The sequence below is a fragment of the Atractosteus spatula genome, chromosome 3, assembly GCF_055471065.1.
Source record: "Atractosteus spatula isolate fAtrSpa1 chromosome 3, fAtrSpa1.hap1, whole genome shotgun sequence".
NCBI classification, from domain to species: Eukaryota; Metazoa; Chordata; class Actinopteri; order Semionotiformes; family Lepisosteidae; genus Atractosteus; species Atractosteus spatula.
In genome coordinates, this window is record NC_142708.1 from 71,060,750 (window position 1) to 71,084,167 (window position 23,418).

Here is a 23,418-nt window from a genome sequence, read left to right on the forward strand (position 1 = left end):
GCAGACAGACACACTTCCCGAACCGCTGCTCTTTCGCTTTCTCTTTCGCTCTCCGCCGGCCCTCTGCTGCCGGGTTGCCCACGGCCTGCCTGCCTGCTGCGCAAGACTCTCGGCAGGTTCACACGCGTCTCACACCTCCTTCGGCGTGTCGTTGTCCTGCACTTTTCTCACCGGCGGCATCGGCACTACCGCGGCCGCACTCCACGGTTCCTAACTGTACTGCTGCTGCAGCCACAGCCCGCAACGCCACGTTTACCCAGTCTGCACTTGCAAATTCGTGTGGACATCGTGCTAAGTACTTTAGTCGGATGCGGTTGATCATGTTTGTTTCTTGAGTTATTACAGTTGCTGCTGTAGGTGTTGCTGCTGCTGAAAGAGGTGTTAGTGGGACCAGTAGGGGGCGCCCTGCGGTCTGTGTGGGTCCTAATGCCCCAGTACAGTGACGGGGACACTATACTGTAAAAATGACTCTGTCCTTCAGATGAGACGTAAAACTGAGTTCCTGACTCTCTGTGGTCATTAAAACTCCCAGGGCGTTTCTCGAAAAGAGTAGGGGTGTAACCCTGGTGTCCTGGCCAAATTTCCCATTGGCCCTTACCAGTCATGGCCTCCTAATAATCCCCATCTCTGAACTGGCTTCATCACTCTGCTCTCCTCCCCACTGAGAGCTGGTGTGTGGGGAGCGTACTGGCGCACTATGGCTGCTGTCACATCATCCAGGTGGGGCTGCAGACTGGTGGTGGTGGAGGGGATCCCCATTACCTGTAAAGCGCTTTGAGTGGAGTGTCCAGAAAAGCGCTATATAAGTGTAAGCAATTATTATTTGTATTAATCCTTAACAACATACTTATCTGTTCTGTTGTTCTGATTTATTCTGTTTGTAGTGTACTGTGTGCATTGCGTGGGGTTGTCTGCTGTGCTCTGTGTGTCCCGAGCGATCAGGGTGAATACGAATCCCAATGTACATGTACAGTACATATGGCGATGAAGTCCTGTACTCCTCTGCTGTCGAGAGTAAATCAATTCTCCGAAGGCTCGGGGGGCGAAGTGCCCGCGAGGGGGCGCGCTGAGCTCGAGGACGTGCCGGCTGTCCTGCGAGCGGCAGCGCCTGGTTTGTGCGGGTCTTGCGAGCAGACGACATTCCCGCTCGCTTGGCAGCGTGTCCGTGACTGTGGATCCGTCCCGACACGGCATGTCTGCAGAAGACATCTTGCAGTTTCATCGTAAAAGGCGAGCAGTGGTTAACACGTTTCAAAGTCTGTTTTACGGCTTCTCACGGACGCCTGCCGGTCTTCTTTCCGCGCGTCGAAAGCTTGTGTAACCTCGGTGGAGGAGCGGTCGGTAAAAGTGAGGAAGACTGGAGGAAACAGCGGCTCCGCCCGTTGTCCTCTGTCGTGAAGCGCGGAATATGGGAGAAGTACGGGCTTTCCATCCAGCGTGCAGGCTGTCGAAGCTCCGCGGTCTCCGACTCACGGGCAGGTGAGAAGAGGTAAAGGGGGTCTTGGGGAAACTGCCCCCCGCTGGCTCGGGAAGCTCATTTGTCGGTGATGAGGAGGCACTGTGCCGCAGAGCCAAGATGGGATCAGTTTCACCCCGTCCCCGCCCCCTCGAAACCCCCCTCCCTGCAGGTAGGCGAGCGTCAGGACTGAGCTTCCGCCGGACCAGAGCGCAGGTCCGAGCGGCTGTGGGAGCACTCGTCTGTGTGTTTCTGAGCGCTTTCCGTCCAGGTCGTCGTCATGAACAGGAGAGTGGGGTTCAGTCTGAGCGACAAGAAGAAGAAGAGGATGAATCTGGCGGCGTTCGCCGAGCTGTGTCAGTGAGTAGCGGCAGTCATAGCGTGCTCTCAATTTGAAAACGATAGTCTGTATTCTCCTTTCTTTCAGTTGTTACTAGTTTTATTTTATCCTCGTTTTAGAGAAGTCCTACGCCAGGGAACTGCTAAGACGTGTTTTTAGTGTTACTGCTTTTGAAAAATAATCCAAAATCCTTCCTTCTCTGCTCAAATCAGGCATTTAACTGTCTCTCTCCCTGTCTCCGTGTCCCTTCCCTCTTTTCCTCTCTGCCTGCCTTTTCAGGACCCGCGGTATCGAAGTAGTGGAGGTGAGCTGCTGCATCTCGTTTCCTGGAGTCCAAGGCGCTGTGCAGTTCAGTCCGATCGAGTCACCTCGGATCTCCATCACCTCCACGACCCCTGCTGGGAGTGCTGGGAGCTTGAATGGGGCTGAACCTTGTGTGGGAAAAGCAGGCTGCGCAGAATTCCGTGCACACACCGGCCTTCAGCCTCCAGGCACACCTCAGACACACAAGAGCGCCGTCGGAGGTTCAGAGACACCAGCTGGCTCTGTCAGCCTGCTCCCTCTCTTGAGTCACCTCCTCCCCCCCCCTTCTGTCTCTCTGTCAGGGCCAGGCGGCCGCTGGCCTGCGCTGAGATCACTGACCTCTGAGGTCGTAGCAATACGTTTTGTACTGCGGTAGCTGTAGCAATAGAAACAGTAGCAGTACGAGGAGGAGGAGGAGTTGCAGTAAGATAAAGCCAATCCCAAAGTCTGGCATTTTACGTAGATGTCATAAAGTAAACTGGACATTTTGCATTAGACTAAATTGTACATTTCAGTAGTTGTTTTGAGTGCAGGTGGGCTTGGGTAGGCATGTCGGCTAAGTCTCGATATGGGTTACAGATAGACCTGAGCCAGCCCCTGGACCTGCAGGGACCCTTCAGCATCATTGTGCACAAGCTGTCGGACGTCATCGTGGAGGCAGAGCACAGCAGCCAGTCGCAGGAGCTCCTGGCGAACTTTGAGGTAAACCAGACATGGCTGTAGCCCAACAGCCTGTAGCTCTGGTGCTCGTTAATAATAACTAATAATATTCTTACACTTATACTGTATAGTGCTTTTCTAGACACTCCACTCAAAGCGCTTTACCATTAATGGGGAATCCCACTACCGCCACCAATGTGCAGCCCCACCTGGATGATGCAACAGCAGCCATAGTGCGCCAGTATGCTCACCACACATCAGCTATCAGTGGGGAGGAGAGCAGAGTGATGAAGCCAGTTCAGAGATGGGGATTAAAAGGAGGCCATGATTGGTAAAGGCCAGGGGGAGATTTGGCCAGGACGCCGGGGTAACACACCTATTCTTTATGAGAAACGCCCTAGAATTTTTAATGAGCACAGAGTCCTGTTTTAAATCTCATCCAAAGGACGGCACCTTTTTACAGTATAGTGTCCCCGTCACTATACTGGGGCATTAGGATCCACATAGAGTGCAGGGTGAGCGCCTTCTACTGGTCCCACTAACACCTCTTCCAGCAGCAGCCTCAGCTTTCCCAGCAGGTCTCCCCTCCAGGTACTGTCCAGGCTCACACCTGCGGAGCTCCAGTGGGGCTGTCGGGGGTGAGCTGCAGGGTGATATGGCTGCCGTCGCTAGTCTCCCCAGGCAGACTTCCCCTTCCCATGTTCCAGCCAGTGGAAGTGTGGGCGTCTTCCTGTCTGGAGAGGTCCTGCTTCCTGTACACACCACAGCTCTGTTTGGCGGTTGTCAGTTGCTTCAATGAGCTAGATGGTCGGAATGCCTTTCCAGTTAACTGAATCAGGCAAATCTCAGCGTCTGTGTGTCTGCGTCTGTGTATTTCAGAAGCACGTTGCTGCGCACCCCCTCACAGTGCTGCTGGACCCTCTTCCAGCCATGAGGCAGCTTCTTGACCGCTTCGTCTCCTACCGCATCATGAACCGGCTGCACGACGTCATGGCCGGTATGGGCCCTTCCTTGGTCCGAACCTCCCTCCGGAGGAGACAGCAGGGAATGAGGGAGGGGGCTCTCACTGAGTGCTGTCTGTCCTTCCTCTCAGACCCCCGTATCTGCAGCCCCCCCTACCTGGAGATCAGCACTGCGGACCAGAGGGAAATCGGGGATGCTGTTGCCAAGCAACAACTCAGCTACCCTCTGAGTAAGTGTGTAGAGTTCAGGTATTGCTAAGTGCGTCCGCTCTGTGCTGAACCGAATTCACACCAGACTCGCCATCCACAGCTGCGCTGACATGGAACTCACACATTTACAATCCCCATTCACATTGCACTATCCTCGAATTCACAATTCCCATTCGCACTGTTTAAACACTGAACACGGCGTGCTTTTTCTCACACACTTCAGCTTCCAAACAGAAGACGGGCACTGCGACAGGGGACCGACTTAGTGGTGTTGAAGGCCACTGCTGTGAGCTGATGGAGTGAGGTTAACACGTTTGTTTGTTTTTTTTCGGTTCAAATAGTTATCCTCTTTTCTTTTCTCTCATCTCCCACCATCCCTTTCTTTCTGTGGCTCCCAGTTTCCAAAACGAGAGTGGCTCACGGATCACGTTCTCATGAAGTGAGTGTCTCATGCTGTCAGTATGGCTGTCTGGCTGGGAATCTGCCACTCTGCCTGTCTGCTCACCTGTCCTTTGGCGCCTCTGCTTTCATCTAGGCAGCGGATGTGTTTGTTTCACACGGGCTTCGTGGCTTCTCTTTCACCATGCCTCGGTCTGGCTTGCTGTGCTCACCCATGATGGAAGCTGTGTCAAAGTGAATGAATAAGACCTCAGACACAATACTGGGCTCAGTTGTGATCGCAGCACTGCAAGAAACGTGTTGTTGCTGCAGTGGTGGTGCAAATGAGAGCATTCACACTGTTACCTGGTCTGAAGGGAATGTCGGACTCAGACAGCCTGTGGGGTTCAGTTAGGGAAGCAGGCAGCACACCTCTTCTGGGAGTGTGTGGCTCTGACAGCAGTGGGTTTAGCTGCCTGAGCAAATTTGCAACATTCCTGGACAGCAGGGCGTGAGAATTCGTCGATTGGTCTTTAAAACATTCCTATAGCATGTTTACCCTTTTATATTCTGACCTTCTTCGTGGCATTTATGGGAACTCAAGAGGTCGGCTGGGGTTGTGGCTGGCTTATGAAAAGCCGTCGTGTCAGAGCCGAGTAGACACGGAGTTTATTCTGCTCTCTGGACGGCCCGTCCTTGTAAACTCACCTCGGAAGTGTAAGATCCACTGCACTGGCCAGGAGACCGGAGATTAAATCCAGGAGCAGGCTCTGTGGGAAGCCGGCGGGAGCGGAACGCCGGCTGCCCAGGCGATCCGGATACGTGGTCGGACAGGCAGGGGCCGAGGCCGGGAGAGACGGAGTCGAGCACCAGGGATTATCCGGAGAAGAGTCGGGAAAACAGGCAGGGCTCTTTGCACGGAGGTCGGTCCAAGACGAGGTCGGCCAGGCAGGGTCAGGACACGGAAAAGCAGGCGTAAGCTCGGGAAGATCCGGGATGGAAGGCGTAACACGAGCGAGCCAAAGCCGGGGGCGAACACGGCCAGGGAGCACTAGGAGGAAACCAGGGTGCGAGGCAAGCCTGGTGGCTGAGCAAGGGATGTTTTTGTCACTGCTGGGAAAAAGGTAAGTATCGGCCTGATTATGCGCTCCTAGCGTGGATCATCTTCCCGATCCCGTCGCCGTGGCAACCGACGGACCGGCAGCCCGAGCGGAGAATCGGCCAGTTGCCGTGACGGCTGGGCCGCGCGAGCCGGCGTTCCCGGGGGAACTGCCCGAGCGGCACCGAACAGCGCGGTGGCCCATTGCATCCCTGCACACCTAAAAGGAGCTGAACAAAGAAGTCACGAGGCGTGGAAGATTCCACAAAGGCATCCGGAATCCAGAGGGGCTGTTGACAATGTGAACTGAGGGCGCTGCAGGAAACTGTCATTTAGAGCAATGCAATTTAAGTGAGCAGGTAAATGTCTATGTTTTGAAGTATTTTTTCCGCCTTACGCCCTGTTTAAGCCTGTTGAAATTGTGTGTGATCCACTTGACACTTTTTTTCTGCTTCACCTGGTTTTTCTTGCTTGTATCTCGAACTTCTGTGTCACATTTTTTCCACACCTCTTGTTTTCGTGTTTCACCGTGCTCGGCCGCCAAGCCACTGAGCTTTACCACCCTTGACGGGTGAAAGACAACACGACACTCACCCGGGAGGGGAGACTGTGAAACCGTTATTGTGTCAAGCACAGCCAAAGACTTCACAGAGGACCATCAGATTTCTGGTCAGAACATCAGATCTTCTGCTGGATTTTCAGTCGATAAAGGTGTTGGTTTTTTTCTCGAGTGCATTGCCCTGACCTCCTTCTGTCTGGTTTTTGATGTTTTCTGTGCTGCACCTTAACTCCAGCATCGGTGGAGGAGCACCCTGCTTGGCCGGGTTTACTGCCATCCGCTCCGCCTCTCACTGGAGACGTTCACAGTACAGGTGTCTCGCCCCACAGATGGCCCTGATCTTCGGGGAGGACGGCCTGTGTGACGCCCGCCCGCCCTGCGTGCTGCAGAGCTTCGTCAACCACGGTGCCGTGCTGCACAAGGTGTTTGTGGTGGGACAGTCGCACTTCACCGTGGAGAGGCCATCCCTCAAGAACTTCCCCATGGGGCCTTGCGGTCAGTCTCAGAGGGACAGGACCAGGAAGCACAAGCTCAGACTCTGTACTGCCCACCGGCTGCTCCAAACACCCCACACAACCAGCAGAGAGGAGCAGACCACAGGAGTGGGTCACAGTCAATGTTAGGGTGAGACTCAGGGTTAGGAGTAGAGGTTACAGTGCAGGTCAGAATTGGATTTCAGGTCAAGCTTATTTGAGGGCTTTGAGATCTGCTCAGGGCTAGAGTCCATGTGATGGTGCTGCGTTCTTTGTCTCCAGACAGGAAGACTATCTTCTTCAACAGCCATGAGGTGTCCAAGCCAGAGTCCAGCTCTCACCTCACTGCGGTGAGTCTGGTCAGGCACTGCTTATACTGATGCGCCGACACCGACTCACGGACACACTGATACAGTGGCACACTAACATCCTGTCACTCGTACACATTTAATACACTGACATACTTACACACTGAGACACTGACACAGCGCACAAAGATATAGCAACACACCAATACACTGACACTGATACACTGAAGGCATTGATGTGCACCAAACTCATCTTACTCCCTCTTCCTAATCCTTGTCCTGTTTTTGGAATAAGGAGGCCTGAATAGTGAAGGGAACCCCAAGGTCTAAGCAGAAGCTGTGTGATTAAGGCCAGCCCAGATACCGTTTGAGGCTGAAAGCAGAGCTACTGTGGTAGATGGGGACATCAGAAATGTTGAAACTGTTGAATCCCTTCCACCTACTCTCACAGTCTCACAGAACAAGTTGCTCATTTTCATTGTATAACTGTCTTTCTCTCCCACAGCTGGATGAAGGGACTGCCCTGCCTCGCCCCCCCAGTGATGAGGTCATCAGCGCCATGGTGACAGAGCTGAGGGCCGAGCTGGGCATGTCCCTGTTCGGAGTAGACGTGATAGTGGACAACGAGACGGAGAGGCTCACCATCATTGACATCAACATCTTCCCCAGTCAGTCTCTTATCTGCTTGTTCCACATTCATATTGGTCCAGTGAAACATGGTAACAATGCAGGATTCAATTCAGTGTAGTGAAGCAGAATTGTGACAAGATATAGCATAGTGACAGAGTGGTACAGCACACTGACAGTGTCTCATAGGCAGTGAGACTGTGGTACAGCACAGTGACAGAGTGGTACAGCACACTGACGGTGTCTCATAGGGCAGTGAGACTGTGGTACAGCACAGTGACAGAGTGGTACAGCACACTGACGGTGTCTCATAGGGCAGTGAGACTGTGGTACAGCACAGTGACAGAGTGGTACAGCACACTGACGGTGTCTCATAGGGCAGTGAGACTGTGGTACAGCACAGTGACAGATTGGTACAGCACACTGACAGTGTCTCATAGGGCAGTGAGACTGTGGTACAGCACAGTGACAGAGTGGTACAGCACACTGACAGTGTCTCATAGGGCAGTGAGACTGTGGTGCAGCACAGTGACAGAGTGGTACAGCACACTGACAGTGTCTCATAGGGCAGTGAGACTGTGGTACAGCATAATAACAGTGATCTGTAGCATGGTGACAGCAGGGGACTCACGCAGTGAACAGCCATGTCTCTCTCTGTTCAGGCTATGAAGGAGTTCCTCAGTTTTTCTCAGCTCTTCTCGGCCAGATTGAGGCTGTGCTGGGGAGCACGGGCAGCGGCCTGTGACACCAGGGACTCTCCTGAGCAGCCACCTCAGCTGTGCTGTATCCTCCTTGGCCAAACAGGACCCTTGGCGTCCCCCCTTCGACCCGGCAGCAGTTCCAGCCTTGCAGCTCCATATCTGATGATGGAGCTTTTTTCACAGCAGAAGAGGTCAAGCTTGCTTGGGCACATTTTGTTGTGTTTCACGTTGGAGAGCTCGAACAGGCTCTTCAGTTGTGTAGTGTAGTGTCTCTGCAGTGCTGTGCTAGTCTTTCCGGTGCTTTGCTAACCTCCCAAGTGCTTTACTTTTCTCCCCATGACTGTACTAGTCTTCCGTGCTCCCTGCTAGATTCCTCATTGCTTTACTGCTCTCTGTAGGCAGATGCAAAACACAAGGACTTTGTAGAGAATTGCAATTCCATAGAGGAGATCCGGCCACTTACTGTATGTTATCATTGAATTGCCTTTGAAATGTTATCATGAAATCATCTCAGGTAAAAAAAAAAAGGCCATCTAACCAAACTGGAATCATTCTTTGAAACTGTCAGACTGTAGCTGTGTAGGTTTTTGCTGCCCTGTCCCCCATGAAGGACGCTCTGCAAAACAGACAGACGGCGCAGTTTTGTTTTCTAACTGTGCTTTTATTGATTGACAAAGCAGCGTACACAGCAGGCAAGGCGTAGGACTCTGATCGGCCAGCAGCAGGCAGCACACAGCTGCAGGTGCATCTCGTGCCCCCCTCCCCACCAGGACCTCCCAGTCCTCTCCTCCTGCGCTCCTGCGGAGTGGGTTTTGCCATTGGGAGGGGCGGTGGCTGTCAGTGTCGCACACACACACACACCTTTGCCTCCCTCTGTGAGCTCTCTCCTGCTAGCAAACCAGACGATCCCACCATACAGACAAGCTATTTCATGTAGGAGTCTGAGGTATTCTGATGTGGCTGTACTGGGAGATAAAGTAACCTTTAGGAAATGCAAAATATTACCAGTATTTATGGAATCCCATGAATCTTTTTTTATGAAAAAGGGGAAATGTTCCAGGTTTATAACATCTAAAAAAATAAATATCCCTAATTATTAAAATCGAGGTCTATTTTTATTTAAAGTAGTTAATGCAGGTTTTGTGAAGTCAAAAGAGCATTTATTTCCTTCAAATGAAAGAGCTGGCCGTCACTGAGAGCAGCTCTAATAATTCCTCCCTGTGTGTGAACAGAGGCCTGGGCGGACGATTGTCAACCCTATCGATGAACTAAAGGGGCCCCCTGCCCTGTCCTTGGATCTTCCTTACAATGCACTGTGGAGCGTGATTGTCATGTTAGCTGGCCCTTTTACCTGGCTGTAAGGGGCAGTGAAATTCAGTCCCTGTACTCACATGTTCCCATGGACAGTGACTGTAGACGCCACAGTCTGGTACGTCAGCACAGTGCGACTGACCGACTAACTAACACCCCACCGGATCACGGTCTCAAGTAGTCCTATAGAAAGTGGGAGGACGAGCTGGACTGGATTTAGATTTTTTTTGCTAATTTAAAATGATGTTTTAATACACTGTTGTTACTACTTAAGATCCCCTACTTGACATACTGCCAGGCCATTGTAACAGGCTGTTTTTTTACATTTTAATTTTACTTTAAGGCAAAGCCGTTATTGCTAAGTTTTTAAACGCTTACTGCCTTTTTAAACTGCCTCCAATAGTGCCTGTCTGCATTTATTTAATTGATATAAATGAAATACCACTGTAATAGTTTCTAAAAGAGAGTCCGCATGAGCCTTTTGGTGCCAGGAATCGGCGCGTGTGTGTAAAGTAACGACAGCGCATTTCGGCTGAACTGTGAAAGACCAGGCTGTGCCTTTCCACCTGCAGGAGCAGGTCTGAGAGCGCGAATCCCAGGAGCTTTCCGTCTCCCTCGCCCTGGCCCTCTCCAGGCCCCTGCCCGTGCTCTGTCGGATCCTCCGCGGATTCGATCCGGGAGGTAAAAGTGTGTTGCCGCGCATCGGAAAGTGATGACCACAGTCCGCACCGACGCTCAAGAGCTTCTGTGGGGGGGCCTGGCTGGAAGGCCGTCCCGCAGGCTGGATTGAGCCGAGAGCCTCAAGGGGGGGGATGGTGGGGAGGGGGAAATAGCCAACGATAGGTTCTGGTAAAGCAGGGGTTTGTTACCTGTGCATACAGCCTGGAGGGTTTGTCCCCAGAACCCCTGATCCATGTCTGCATGGTTCCCCCCTGTCCAGGCCTGGCTGCTTTGTCTGACTGGTGGTTGAACAGCGCGGAGACGAGAGGGGGAGGGGTGGCGGCACCCTCTCCCCTAACAGTCTGGATAACAGTGCTCAGCCAGAGACTACTCTCACCGCACACCCCAGGAACAGCACGCATTCGCCATCGTCAGCATCCGCGTCACAATACACAACATCAAGAAAACACACTGCATAACAGGAGTTCATACATTGACAGACTGAGTTCCAGGTACAGGGAAGATGGTCAGGGATGTGTGTCTATGTTCATGCATCTGTGTGTCAGTGTACATTGGTTTGTGTTGGTTAAAGTGTGCATTAACCTGTGTGTCTGTGTGCGTCACTGAGGACTGGCTTATTGGTATTAGTGTGCTGGTGTGTCACTGTGTGTCGGTACGCTGTGCTTCAGTGTTGGTGTACGTTTGTGTGACAGGGTTGAGATGCTCGGTGTTAGAGGAGAGCAGTGGAGTTTGCCTGTGTGATAAGAGAGAGTGTGCATCGGTGTGTGTGTGTGTGTGTGTGTGTGTGTGTGTGTGCGCGCGCGTGCGCGTGTGTATTGGCGTCCGTCCGGGCGCTGCGGTTCAGTCAGCCCTTCCTCAGCTCTCCCAGCTCCGCCGCCACCCTGCGCAGCTCCGTCTCGATCTCCGACAGCTCCTGTTACCACACACAGGTCGACACCCGTATTAATGACACCTCCTGCAGCCGTCGTGCCAGTGCAGGAGAGATCGACAGTCAGAGCCATTCGCAGTGCTGCTCACTCCTGACTCATGGCACCGTCCCCAGACTCATACCAGCAATCTATGAATAGCGTACTCAAAAGAATAAAATAAAAGGTGAAGTATTGTACTAAGAGCTGCGCCGTGAAGTTCACCCTGCGCTATGAACGAGCATCTTGAGTGGCTGAGCCACTGAGGAGCTCAAGAAACATGTCCCTGCAGGAGCATTCGCAGGCAATGTGGCAGGATTTCACAGACTGGCCCCATGTAAGACCAGACCCAGAGGGCAAATCTGCACTAGTTTAACCCAGAAAGTTGTAAATTTAACAGTTCACAGATATAACAAAGTGCAGCCTTCTGCCTGGAGCTGATTGTCGAGCTACCAGCAGTGCGGTGAGGAAGGAGTGCTTTGAGCTTGCTCCTCGGTCATGGGACCAGGGCTGGGGTTTAACAGGACACACGGAGAGACGGACACCCACCTGAGCCCGGGGTCGCCCAGCTGCCTCCCTCCTCTGCTCCCGTCCCGACTCCTCTCTCAGCACCTCAAACTGCCTGCTCTCCTCGTCGCTGGCTTTCTCCATCACTCGCTTCTGCTGGGGCTCCCTCGTCTCCCCCTCTTCTCCGGCTTTCTTCTGTCTCGTCTCCTCCAGCAGCTCCTTGAGTGCTTCCTCCTCCTCCTCTTTCATGGTCCCTCTCTTTCTGTCTGTCTCCTCCAGGTCTTTCTCGTTCCCTCTCTTCTTCCTGTACTCCTCCAGCTCTTCATCACTCTTTTTGTCATTCCCTCTCTTCTTCCTGTACTCCTCTAGCAGCTCCTCCAGCTCTTCGTCACTCTTTTTCTCGTTCCCTCTCTTCTTCCTGTACTCCTCCAGTAACTCCTCCAGCTCCCTCTCCCTCTCTCTGTCTCCTCCTCTCTTCTTCACTTCCTCCAGTAACTCCTCCAGCTCCCTCTCCCTCTCTCTGTCTCCTCCTCTCTTCTTCCTGTACTCCTCCAGTAACTCCTCCAGCTCCCTCTCTCTGTCTCCTCCTCTCTTCTTCATTTCCTCCAGTAACTCCTCCAGCTCCCTCTCCCTCTCTCTGTCTCCTCCTCTCTTCTTCCTGTACTCCTCCAGTAACTCCTCCAGCTCCCTCTCCCTCTCTCTGTCTCCTCCTCTCTTCTTCATTTCCTCCAGTAACTCCTCCAGCTCCCTCTCCCTCTCTCTGTCTCCTCCTCTCTTCTTCCTGTACTCCTCCAGTAACTCCTCCAGCTCCCTCTCCCTCTCTCTGTCTCCTCCTCTCTTCTTCATTTCCTCCAGTAACTCCTCCAGCTCCCTCTCCCTCTCTCTGTCTCCTCCTCTCTTCTTCCTGTACTCCTCCAGTAACTCCTCCAGCTCCCTCTCCCTCTCTCTGTCTCCTCCTCTCTTCTTCATTTCCTCCAGAAACCCCTCCAGCTCCCTCTCCCTCTCTCTGTCTCCTCCTCTCTTCTTCATTTCCTCCAGTAACCCCTCCAGCTCCCTCTCCCTCTCTCTGTCTCCTCCTCTCTTCTTCCTGTACTCCTCCAGTAACTCCTCCAGCTCCCTCTCCCTCTCTCTGTCTCCTCCTCTCTTCTTCATTTCCTCCAGTAACTCCTCCAGCTCCCTCTCCCTCTCTCTGTCTCCTCCTCTCTTCTTCACTTCCTCCAGTAACTCCTCCAGCTCCCTCTCTCTGTCTCCTCCTCTCTTCTTCCTGTACTCCTCCAGTAACTCCTCCAGCTCCCTCTCCCTCTCTCTGTCTCCTCCTCTCTTCTTCCTGTACTCCTCCAGTAACTCCTCCAGCTCCCTCTCCCTCTCTCTGTCTCCTCCTCTCTTCTTCATTTCCTCCAGTAACTCCTCCAGCTCCCTCTCCTTCTCCCTGTCTCCTCCTCTCTTCTTCATTTCCTCCAGTAACTCCTCCAGCTCCCTCTCCTTCTCCCTGTCTCCTCCTCTCTTCTTCATTTCCTCCAGTAACTCCTCCAGCTCCCTCTCCCTCTCTCTGTCTCCTCCTCTCTTCTTCCTGTACTCCTCCAGTAACTCCTCCAGCTCCCTCTCCCTCTCTCTGTCTCCTCCTCTCTTCTTCACTTCTTCCAGTAACTCCTCCAGCTCCCTCTCCCTCTCTCTGTCTCCTCCTCTCTTCTTCATTTCCTCCAGTAACTCCTCCAGCTCCCTCTCCCTCTCTCTGTCTCCTCCTCTCTTCTTCACTTCCTCCAGTAACTCCTCCAGCTCCCTCTCTCTGTCTCCTCCTCTCTTCTTCCTGTACTCCTCCAGTAACTCCTCCAGCTCCCTCTCCCTCTCTCTGTCTCCTCCTCTCTTCTTCATTTCCTCCAGTAACTCCTCCAGCTCCCTCTCCCTCTCTCTGTCTCCTCCTCTCTTCTTCCTGTACTCCTCCAGTAACTCCTCCAGCTCCCTCTCCCTCTCTCTGTCTCCTCCTCTCTTCTTCCTGTACTCCTCCAGTAACTCCTCCAGCTCCCTCTCCTTCTCTCTGTCTCCTCCTCTCTTCTTCACTTCCTCCAGTAACTCCTCCAGCTCCCTCTCCCTCTCTCTGTCTCCTCCTCTCTTCTTCCTGTACTCCTCCAGTAACTCCTCCAGCTCCCTCTCCTTCATTTCCCCACTCTTTATTTCCTCCTCCAGTTCTTCATCAGTGTTTCTCTCATTCCCCCTCTTCTTCTGCTCCTCCTCCAGAAGTTCCTCCAGTGTCTCCTCTCTCTTCAGCTGCTCGTCCAGCATCTCTTCGATGTCCCCAGTGTTCTTTTTCGCCTCCCGTCTCTTCCTCTCCTCCAGGGACAAGTCGCCTGTTGCTCCTGTTCTCTTTTCCCCCTTCTCCCCCTCCCTCGCCTCCTCTGTCACCTCCCCCGTCTTTGTATAGACCACCTCCTTCTGCTCGATCTCCATCCCTCTCTCCTTCTCCCCGTCTCCTCCAGTTTTCTTGTGCTGGTCCTTCTCCAAGATGCCCATCTCTTCCTCTCTCTCTGCAGGGAACAGAACGGGAGAGGGTTATGGATCCAGCCGCACTAAAGAGACGACTCAAAACAGGAAAAGCCTTGTCCAGGCATGCGGTCTCCAAGTGCTCTGGCTTGTCAGCTGCTGGCCAGAATCTATGTCAAGTGCATTAAACAGCAGAACACAGAGATATAAGTCAGAGGTTTATTCCTGTGCTGAAAAGAGAAGAAAGAAATCACAACGTTCCGGCCATAGAGCCTTCTTCGGGTGTGTGTTTCCTTTCTTCTCTTTTCAGCCTGGAATAAACCCATGACTTGTTCCTTTGCAGCCTAGGCACGCTGACGCAGCTCCCCACCTGAACACAGAGATATGCCTCATTCATGAATGTAATGCAGTCCCTAGCCTGGGATCAGCGGCCGACGCCTGGCGGGCGGTAGAGCCTTCTCATGTGGAGCAACGTGTATGCGGCGCGCTCGGCCCACATCCCTTAGACGGGACAGGACGAAAGCTCGCTTTAATTGCTTTTAACGTAGGATTTAGTTTTACTCTTCGTTCTACTGACTCCATGTGCCGTGCTGTTCTTTTTATTGCTGTTACGTGCTTTGAAATGTTCTGAAATGCACTCAGAGATGAAAGCAAGGACAAGGGGTTTTCCATGAATATATACCCAAGACAGTGAATTCCACCTTCCGTTTGAAGTTCTGTTCCAAACCCTTGTAATGTATTTGAAACCGTTACAGATTGTTAATAGTGTTTGCTAACGGGCACTGTGGCCAGCTCAAAGATAGTGTATAGACAGTGTCTGATCTGAACGTGATGGCAGCATAGCAGGCCTGCAACAGATGGAAGAATGGCCTTTTCCGAGGGCTGTAGGCTGTGGCTGTGTGAATGGGCCCCAGTATTTCTGTGGGTATCCCTGCAGAAGACTGCCACCCCAGCCAGGGCCCTGTCCCACACTTGCCCTGTCACACCTGGCATGGTGCAGAGAGCAAACAGGAGTGGTGGCGCCGTAAAACACAGCCTGGACGTCCGACCTAGATGACACGTGGTTTGATGGAAAAATAGCATTGAGACAAACGGCAGTGAGATCTACTTAATTGAGTCTGGAAGGAAGCGGAGGGCTGAGTTACATACTGTAACAGTCAAGAGCTCGGGGGCTTGGCAGCTCCCCCCGGTATTTGAACCCTGACCCATTTCCTAATGGCCAGAAGATCCAGATTCACGGGCGAGACGGAAACTCACGCCCTTCGCAACACGTGCCCCCTGCCGGCTGGCAGCTTACTGAGCCTTCACTGCTCGTCATTCCAAGAAACGAAGAATTAAAAAACAGAATTTGGAAATTCATTGTGAAAGGAACTGGGCACGCCGTGCACGTTTGTGACTTATGACACGCAAATGTGTTGAAAGCAACAGCAAGGGCCTCTGTTGTCCCACGCTGCTCAGTACAGCGCGTGAGAGGGTCTGCGCTGCTCTCTTGCCTGTTGACTGCTCTCCCAGGTGCTGTGTGTGCGTGACTTACCTCTGTGTGCCAGCTCCTGCAGTTCTCTCAGCAGCCCCTGGTGTCTCTCCAGTGCCTTCATCTGTTCCTCTGTCACCCAGCACAACCACAACAGGGAGGAAAAACATGGGGATTAAGTCTCAGAAAAGGCTTTCCATGATCATCCACTCACTTGTAAGGGGCTTTGTGAAATTACTCATAGACACCCTGAGAATATCTGCTATCAATGCTAAGATTTGTCGTTCTTGCAGACTTCTTCATGCTCCACTTTCAGGTAATTTACAGATATGAAAATGTACAGGAGTCTGTACAGAACGGCTTTGCAGCAGGAGCCTGGGATGTCACTCAGCCTGGTCTCCAGCCCTCTGCCTCCTGCTGGAGACAGAAGCAGGAGGAGGGCTCCTTCGTCAGAGCACCAGGAGCCTGTAGGAGTTAGCCAGCTGGGAGCTGGAATTAGCGATGCCATTGGCTCCTGCTGCAAGGCCATTTTGCTTAAACATTAAGATATCTGTTCAAGAAGTTCAGAATGTGACTTAAAGACCATAGGCTCCTAAATCTACTGACGTCACTCATGTATTTCTCAGGCTATCTAAAGTCCCTTGGAAAGTTTCCACTTCAGCCTGACTCTGTTCCTGTGTTTGCACCTTGTTCTTGTGTTTGCACCTTGATCTTGTGTTTGCACCTACATTCCAATGCCCACTACAATCCTGGTGCTTTCTGTTCAGAAATGGTCGTTACCCAAAGCCATTGTGAAAATATGTAGTGCACAAATGTCCTCGAATACACCACACATTGATACAGAGCATTTGTGTAACTGTAAAGGGGCGTGTGGCTTTGAGCTTGTTTGTGTGTGCGGTATCGTAATCTAATTGTGTGTGTGTGTGTGTCAATGCCAGTACCTTGTTTGAGAGGCCTGGAGCAGTCACTGTCCAGATGCTCAGGCCTATCTTTGGACAGCGAGTCTGACAGCACCTCCATCACACAGCGGCTCACCTGTGTAGACAGCACAGTGGGGTCTGGACCATTACTCACGGCATAGTGGGAACAGGCCCACCACAGCAGGGATAGGACCATCACACACCTCACAGTGGGAACAAGCCCCTATTTTACACACACCATACTGTTGCAGAGTGCCGTGGCTAGCCCTGTTGGTAGAGCATGAGACTCAGGGTCTCATAATCTCGGGGTAGTGAGATTGTGTCCCATGTCGGGCACCAGGTCCTCCGTGTTGGAGGCTGGGCACAAGGCTAACAACCCTGTCCCATAAATAACTAATGTTATGGTAACAGCAACAGGATGTTGCTGCCCCTGCATGCTGGAAGGCATAACAGGCAAACATCCACATTCATACTGTTGCAGACATCTAGAAGAACAGACCTCAAGACCTTATGGATGTTTTGATTTTTTTAATGCCTGACTGATAACATGCACCATGCTTTCGTAAAGTAACACATGATTATCTATGAACTGGGATCGCGTGTCCTCTGTAAAGAAAGGCATTCTGTCTTCAGGCATGAATTTTCTACCATTCTATCCCACACAGAGAGAAGGGGAGAGAGGGATTGTCGGGTTATTTTGGTAATCTGGATGAAGTAAGAAAAGCATTAAAAAGCAAAAACAGATTCTGACCTTTTCATCTTTCAGCAGAGGCAGGGATCCAGCTGTGGAAACAGAGATAGTTTAATGGCAGTGGAGGATCCCATAGTGGAGGAGAAGTGTGGCAGGTCAGTTAAATGCTGTACAAGACCCACAATTCATCTCCCTTTTCAAAGTCTCCATCTTTACCACCCTACACAACACAGCCCAGACTGGACCAGTGATCTCTGGACTGTAGGGTTACAATATGACACAGACTGGACCGGTGATCTCTGGACTGTAGGGTTACAGTATGACACAGACTGGACCAGTGATCTCTGGACTGTAGGGTTACAATAGGACACAGACTGGACCGGTGATCTCTGGACTGTAGGGTTACAGTATGACACAGACTGGACCAGTGATCTCTGGACTGTAGGGTTACAATAGGACACAGACTGGACCAGTGATCTCTGGACTGTAGGGTTACAATAGGACACAGACTGGACCAGTGATCTCTGGACTGTAGGGCTACAGTATGACACAGCTCAGGCTTGAACCAGCAATGTCTGTGGTACAAAGCAGAACTGGTGCTCTGAATAAGTGCCACTTTCAACTGGGCCTGAAGGCTCCAGAGCAATTCTGTGAGGTTTTGCTTCTTTTTGCAGATCACTTCACTGTCAGCACTACCATGGCACACACAGCTTTGAGCTGATACACTGAAGGAAATACGTAAAGATGTCAAAATATGTGCCTCACAATGCACTTGTACACAGCAGTGTGTGAAAGAGAATCGCTACGCAATGTGCAATGACCCAGTTTCTCTCTGTCTCCGCTGGGTTCTTTAGTTGCTGTTCCTATTTTTCTTTGTTGAAGTTAATAATCATGTTTTATAATGTTACTACCCACAATGGGAAAGAGCCTGGTATAATATAGACCCTTCACACATGCAATCTCCCTGCTCTGCTCTCCAGCAGATCTCCCTGCCTGTACATCTCCCTGAGGGATCTCTCTACTCTGCTCCCCAACAGATCTCCCTGCCTGTACATCTCCCTGAGGGATCTCTCTACTCTGCTCTCCAACAGATCTCCCTGCCTGTACATCTCCCTGAGGGATCTCTCTACTCTGCTCTCCAACAGATCTCCCTGCCTGTACATCTCCCTGAGGGATCTCTCTACTCTGCTCTCCAACAGATCTCCCTGCCTGTACATCTCCCTGAGGGATCTCTCTACTCTGCTCTCCAGCAGATCTCCCTGCCTGTACATCTCCCTGAAGGATCTCTCTACTCTGCTCTCCAACAGATCTCCCTGCCTGTACATCTCCCTGAGGGATCTCTCTACTCTGCTCTCCAACAGATCTCCCTGCCTGTACATCTCCCTGAGGGATCTCTCTACTCTGCTCTCCAACAGATCTCCCTGCCTGTACATCTCCCTGAGGGATCTCTCTACTCTGCTCCCCAACAGATCTCCCTGCCTGTACATCTCCCTGAGGGATCTCTCTACTCTGCTCTCCAACAGATCTCCCTGCCTGTACATCTCCCTGAGGGATCTCTCTACTCTGCTCCCCAACAGATCTCCCTGCCTGTACATCTCCCTGAGGGATCTCTCTACTCTGCTCTCCAACAGATCTCCCTGCCTGTACATCTCCCTGAGGGATCTCTCTACTCTCCTCTCCAGCATATCTCCCTGCCTGTAAATCTCCCTGAGGGATCTCTCTACTCTGCTCTCCAACAGATCTCCCTCCCTGTACATCTCCCTGAGGGATCTCTCTACTCTGCTCTCCAGCAGATCTCCCTGCCTGTACATCTCCCTGAGGGATCTCTCTACTCTGCTCTCCAACAGATCTCCCTGCCTGTACATCTCCCTGAGGGATCTCTCTACTCTGCTCTCCAGCAGATCTCCCTCCCTGTACAGCTTTCTGAGGGATCTCTCTCTACTCTTCTCCCCAGATCCCTCCCAGCAGATCTCCCTCACTGTACATCGCTCTGACAGATCTCCCTTTCCTGTGAAGTCAGGTAAACCAATATTGAAAGATTGGGATTTACACCACGTGTTTAAACGGACTTAAATCGCCAGGTATCCCTCCTTACTACTTTCATGGAGGTATTGAATTAGCCTTGATAAACGATATTAAACTAAAGAATTGGTTAATAAGGTTTCAAGTTAATTAAGTAAAGAAAACAGTACGTCTGTGTGCAGAAAAAAAAATCAACTGGTGGTCCTCATAGTCCAGCAGAGACAATAGCGCGCTGAGATCTGTCATGATCACGTCAAGAACGTAAATGCCCGGTTTTCACTTTAAAAAAAAAAAAGGAGACATTAGCTCAAAGCGGTAAACTTTGTTTTTTTAACCCCCCATAACTCTCTAAAATTAAAACGTACACAACCCGATCTGGTTGTTAAACCCGCGGGCCCCGGCGCTGGATCTCCGCTGCTCTCTCGGACAGTATTTCCCCGAGCCCCACCCCCGTCCACAGCTGCCCCGATCGCGTCTCTGTCCGAGGTCCTGAAATCCTGGCGCCCTGGTTCTGACTGGCCGGCTTGGACACGGAGCCCCAGCCACCGCGTCCGTCCGCAAAAGCCGCAGGGAGCTGTGCTAGGGCTCGGGAGAGTGTCGTCAGTGAACCAGCGACACTCGCACACAAGCGCGACATTTTGTCCTCAGCGAGTCGTTGGGAAATCTGGTTTGCTCGCAGTAGCCGACACTCTAAAGCCCGTGTCTGGCTGTCAGTTTGTAGACTTCCAGGACCAAGCCAGGACTGTGCTGAGCTGTGGCTCTGCGTGGGTGCCGGAGGCTGGCCGGTGTATTGCGAGTGCCATGTGTGATACAGGCTGTTATTCCTGGGTCGGTAGCGCACATGTGCGATAATCTACTCCGTTAAATTAAGCAAGAGCGAAGGCAACGTGCCTGGTAATCTCTTAAACTGATTCCCGAAAGCGAATGCCCGCCCGTGTCCTGTGACCGGTTCCACGCGAGGAATCCATTCTGCGTGGCCCGAGAAGGCGCGGCTCAGTCCTGTTAGAGCAGCGGTCCAGGGTGACCAAGTGTTGATGCGCACCCGTCCGGAGCCACAGATCTATAGAGGGGTGGTTTTCCGTGGGGCGGGGCGGGCTACGGGACTGTCCACTGGCGGGTGGAAGTTGTGCCGCGGGTGGACAGAGGGTCAAGCCTGGCGATTCTCCGCGCCGGTCGCGCGAACCCACGGGACGCTGGGGTTAACGATGCACAAAACAGCGGTCAAAATATAGTGTTGTGTGTCGCGATCGTCTCCCCTCTTTCGGCGATCGCAAGTGAGGTTTCTAATTTCCCGGTGAGACACGTGAACACAGCTGGCCTTACAGCATCAATGTGCCGTCCTTTTTACCGCTTTCACGGGCTTGAGATGTGAACCCACGGGGATTACAGCACGCCAGTGCGACACCGCGCTGGAATCGCCGAGTTCACCTTATCAATCGGAGGGCTGAAAGACCCCTCTGGGTTCCCGCTGTCCCAGTCCCAGGCGCCCGCCAGACGCGTGTGAGCCGGCAGAGTGGGACAAGAAGCCACGCGTGGGGCGTGTGTGTACTGCGTGCGCGTCCGAATTCACGCCTCGCCTGACCGGAGGGTTTGCGGTTACACGGACGAGCGCCTCCACGCACAGCCGGCTGCACAAGCCCGGAAAAGCCGGGAGTGTTACATAACGCTCTCTCTCTCTCTTTCCTGGTCTCTCAGCGCCTGGTGAAAGGCAGAAAGTTCAAAGGCACCTGCTAACCCCGCTCCCTCACCCTGACCCGTCTCCCGTGACGCGACTCCTGCTGCGGAGCAGTAAATGTCCGAGGCACCTGTTTTTCGAATTAATCAATTACTAGATCAGCCGCGACACAGTCGTCCGCAGTAGTTCTAGCGGAATGCGTGAGGCAGTCCTGCTGGCCAGGTCTCCTCTCCGGTGGGGTCTGCTCGAAACGGACAGAAACCCGGCTTTCTCACCTCCGCCGAGAGCCCAGAGCAGCGCCGTCAGCCCCAGCAGCATCCTCGCCTGGCCGCCAGCGAAACCAGCCCGGCCTGTCAGTCCGGCGTCCGGGAGCGAATCGGGGAGTTGGGTCCCCTCCCGCGGAGCGCAGCCCGGACCCAGGAGAGCGCCGGTTCCGAGGAGCGGGGCGCTTGATCGCTGTCCCCCCGGCAGACGGAGCCCAGAGGGAGGGAGGCGGGGAGTAAGTGCGTCGCGTCGCGTCGCGGACCGAGGGCAGGTGGGCGCTCGCTAGTGCACAGCCTGTCGTCTCCGGATCTGTCTGCCGTCTGGGATCTTCCTCTTTCGCCAAGGGAGGCAGCCTGCTGCTCCCGCGGGCTCCGAGCGCTGCTTTTATACCGAGCGAGCGAGTGATGTCAGCGGGGCGGCAGCGGGAGATCTGGGTTCAAACGCGATCCTTCCCGTGGAGCCGAGGCGCCTAGACGTGTTTTCAAGTAGACTGTGCCTATTGCCAGTGTGGTTTCCCTATGGCGTTGCGTGCAGTGTGCAGCCTGCAGCGGGTGCCGAGCGGGCTGGGTGTCTACTGAGGCCGTGTTTTCTGTGCAGCGCGTTACTGTTACTCGCTTTGCCCGTGCATCACACTGCTTATAGTATAGTGTGTCTAATTCGCACACATGCGTGTGTTGAATGTTGTTGAATAAACGACATTATTCCTGTAGTATAGGTGTGTGTTTGGCATGGAGTGTGCACGCTTGCGTGTCGTGCCTCTGGCGTGCGTTGGGAGTCGTGTGGTTTCTAAGTCCTGTGCTGCACGACCTGTCACTGCGTTTGCCTGCGTCCACTGGAGACCTCGCTGCCCCGAGTTAGATGAGGTCTGTTCTGTTCAGATCCCAGGACTCAGCCCTGTTCCTGCAGCTGGCTTCCTGGCAGCCTCCAGGACACAGCTGCTGGAGCTCGTGGGATCAGCGATCCCAAGCTGGGGTGGATGGCCTGGGCTCTTCTGTAACCTTTCCTGGGCTCTGCCTGTGGATGCCAGCATGAGGGGAGGTGTTGGGGTCCCTGTGGCGGTGGTGTTTGCTGTGTGTGGAGAGCGTGCCCGCGGTGTCAGGAGAGTGGGGAGAGGGGGGACCGCAGTCAGAGGACGCAGTCTGCTTTACTAAAACAGAGGCTGGTGGGGAGACTGAACAGCAGGGCAGGCCCCCGTCTTCTCAATCGGCTTACACTTCAGATTGTGTCTTCAGGGAGCAAGTGAGCACGGAAATCTGTAGCACAGTGCAGTTTGCAGCCCGGTGAGTTCTGCTCGTCTTACATAACTGGGCTGTTTCCATGACAGCGCTGCAGGAGCTGTCTGTCAGCCAGGGTGCTAAAGGGAGCCTTCCACTGCTACTGGGAACTACTATTCTCTCGGCTCTAACCACTAGAGACACACTGCCTCCCTGGGCTCTAACCACTAGAGACACACTGCCTCCCTGCCTCTCTCGGCTCTAACCACTAGAGACACACTGCCTCCCTGCCTCTCTCAGCTCTAACCACTAGACACACTGCCTCCCTGGGCTCTAACCACTAGAGACACACTGCCTCCCTGCCTCTCTTGGCTCTAACCACTAGAGACACACTGCCTCCCTGCCTCTCTTGGCTCTAACCACTAGAGACACACTGCCTCCCTGGGCTCTAACCACTAGAGACACACTGCCTCCATGCCTCTCTCAGCTCTAACCACTAGAGACACACTGCCTCCCTGCTTCTCTCGGCTCTAACCACTAGAGACACACTGCCTCCCTGCCTCTCTTGGCTCTAACCACTAGACACACACTGCCTCCCTGCCTCTCTCGGCTCTAACCACTAGAGACACACTGCCTCCCTGGGCTCTAACCACTAGAGACACACTGCCTCCCTGCCTCTCTCAGCTCTAACCACTAGACACACTGCCTCCCTGCCTCTCTTGGCTCTAGCCACTAGAGACACACTGCCTCCCTGGGCTCTAACCACTAGAGACACACTGCCTCCCTGCCTCTCTTGGCTCTAACCACTAGAGACACACTGCCTCCCTGCCTCTCTCAGCTCTTACCACTAGAGACACACTGCCTCCCTTCCTCTCTCGGCTCTAACCACTAGAGAGACACTGCATCCCTGCCTCTCTCGGCTCTAACCACTAGACACACACTGCCTCCCTGCCTCTCTCGGCTCTAACCACTAGACACACACTGCCTCCCTGCCTCTCTCAGCTCTAAGCACTAGAGACACACTGCCTCCCTGCCTTTCTTGGCTCTAACCACTAGAGACACACTGCCTCCCTGGGCTCTAACCACTAGAGACACACTGCCTCCCTGCCTCTCTCAGTTGTAGCCACCTAGATGATGCGACAGCAGCCATAGTGCACCAGTACACTCCCCACACAGCAGCTCTCAGTGGGAGGAGAGCAGAGC

At 53.1% G+C, this 23,418-nt stretch overlaps 2 protein-coding genes across 2 annotated transcripts; one reads left to right on the top strand and one right to left on the bottom strand.

The window, feature by feature from the left end:
• Window positions 1-65: 65 nt before the first annotated feature.
• LOC148838619 (inositol-tetrakisphosphate 1-kinase-like) lies at window positions 66-9,173 on the top strand. Its single transcript, XM_088910232.1, has 10 exons — window positions 66-1,816; window positions 2,076-2,100; window positions 2,679-2,801; window positions 3,639-3,756; window positions 3,853-3,951; window positions 4,330-4,370; window positions 6,297-6,462; window positions 6,723-6,790; window positions 7,254-7,416; window positions 8,038-9,173. The coding sequence occupies exons 1-10, from the start codon at window positions 1,737-1,739 to the stop codon at window positions 8,118-8,120; spliced, it is 966 nt and encodes a 321-aa protein (XP_088766358.1). The 5' UTR covers window positions 66-1,736; the 3' UTR covers window positions 8,121-9,173.
• Window positions 8,717-21,508, bottom strand: LOC148838620 (uncharacterized). The gene is made up of 6 exons (XM_088910230.1): window positions 21,013-21,508; window positions 17,101-17,132; window positions 16,371-16,464; window positions 15,493-15,561; window positions 11,523-14,002; window positions 8,717-10,981 (listed from the first exon to the last, which is right to left on the bottom strand). The coding sequence occupies exons 1-6, from the start codon at window positions 21,053-21,055 to the stop codon at window positions 10,913-10,915; spliced, it is 2,787 nt and encodes a 928-aa protein (XP_088766356.1). The 5' UTR covers window positions 21,056-21,508; the 3' UTR covers window positions 8,717-10,912.
• Between the last annotated feature and the right edge of the window lie 1,910 nt (window positions 21,509-23,418).

Excerpts from the sequence above, each read along its gene's own strand:
- LOC148838619 (XM_088910232.1), top strand. The coding sequence starts at position 1,737 with ATGAACAGGAGAGTGGGGTTCAGTCTGAGCGACAAGAAGAAGAAGAGG. Across the intron at positions 1,817-2,075 it reads GCGTTCGCCGAGCTGTGTCA|GACCCGCGGTATCGAAGTAG; the intron begins GTGAGTAGCGGC and ends CTGCCTTTTCAG. Across the intron at positions 4,371-6,296 it reads ACGGATCACGTTCTCATGAA|ATGGCCCTGATCTTCGGGGA; the intron begins GTGAGTGTCTCA and ends CTCGCCCCACAG.
- LOC148838620 (XM_088910230.1), bottom strand. The coding sequence starts at position 21,055 with ATGCTGCTGGGGCTGACGGCGCTGCTCTGGGCTCTCGGCGGAG. Across the intron at positions 17,133-21,012 it reads GCTCTGGGCTCTCGGCGGAG|CTGGATCCCTGCCTCTGCTG; the intron begins GTGAGAAAGCCG and ends CTGTTTCCACAG. Across the intron at positions 15,562-16,370 it reads CTCCAGGCCTCTCAAACAAG|AGGAACAGATGAAGGCACTG; the intron begins GTACTGGCATTG and ends GCTGGGTGACAG.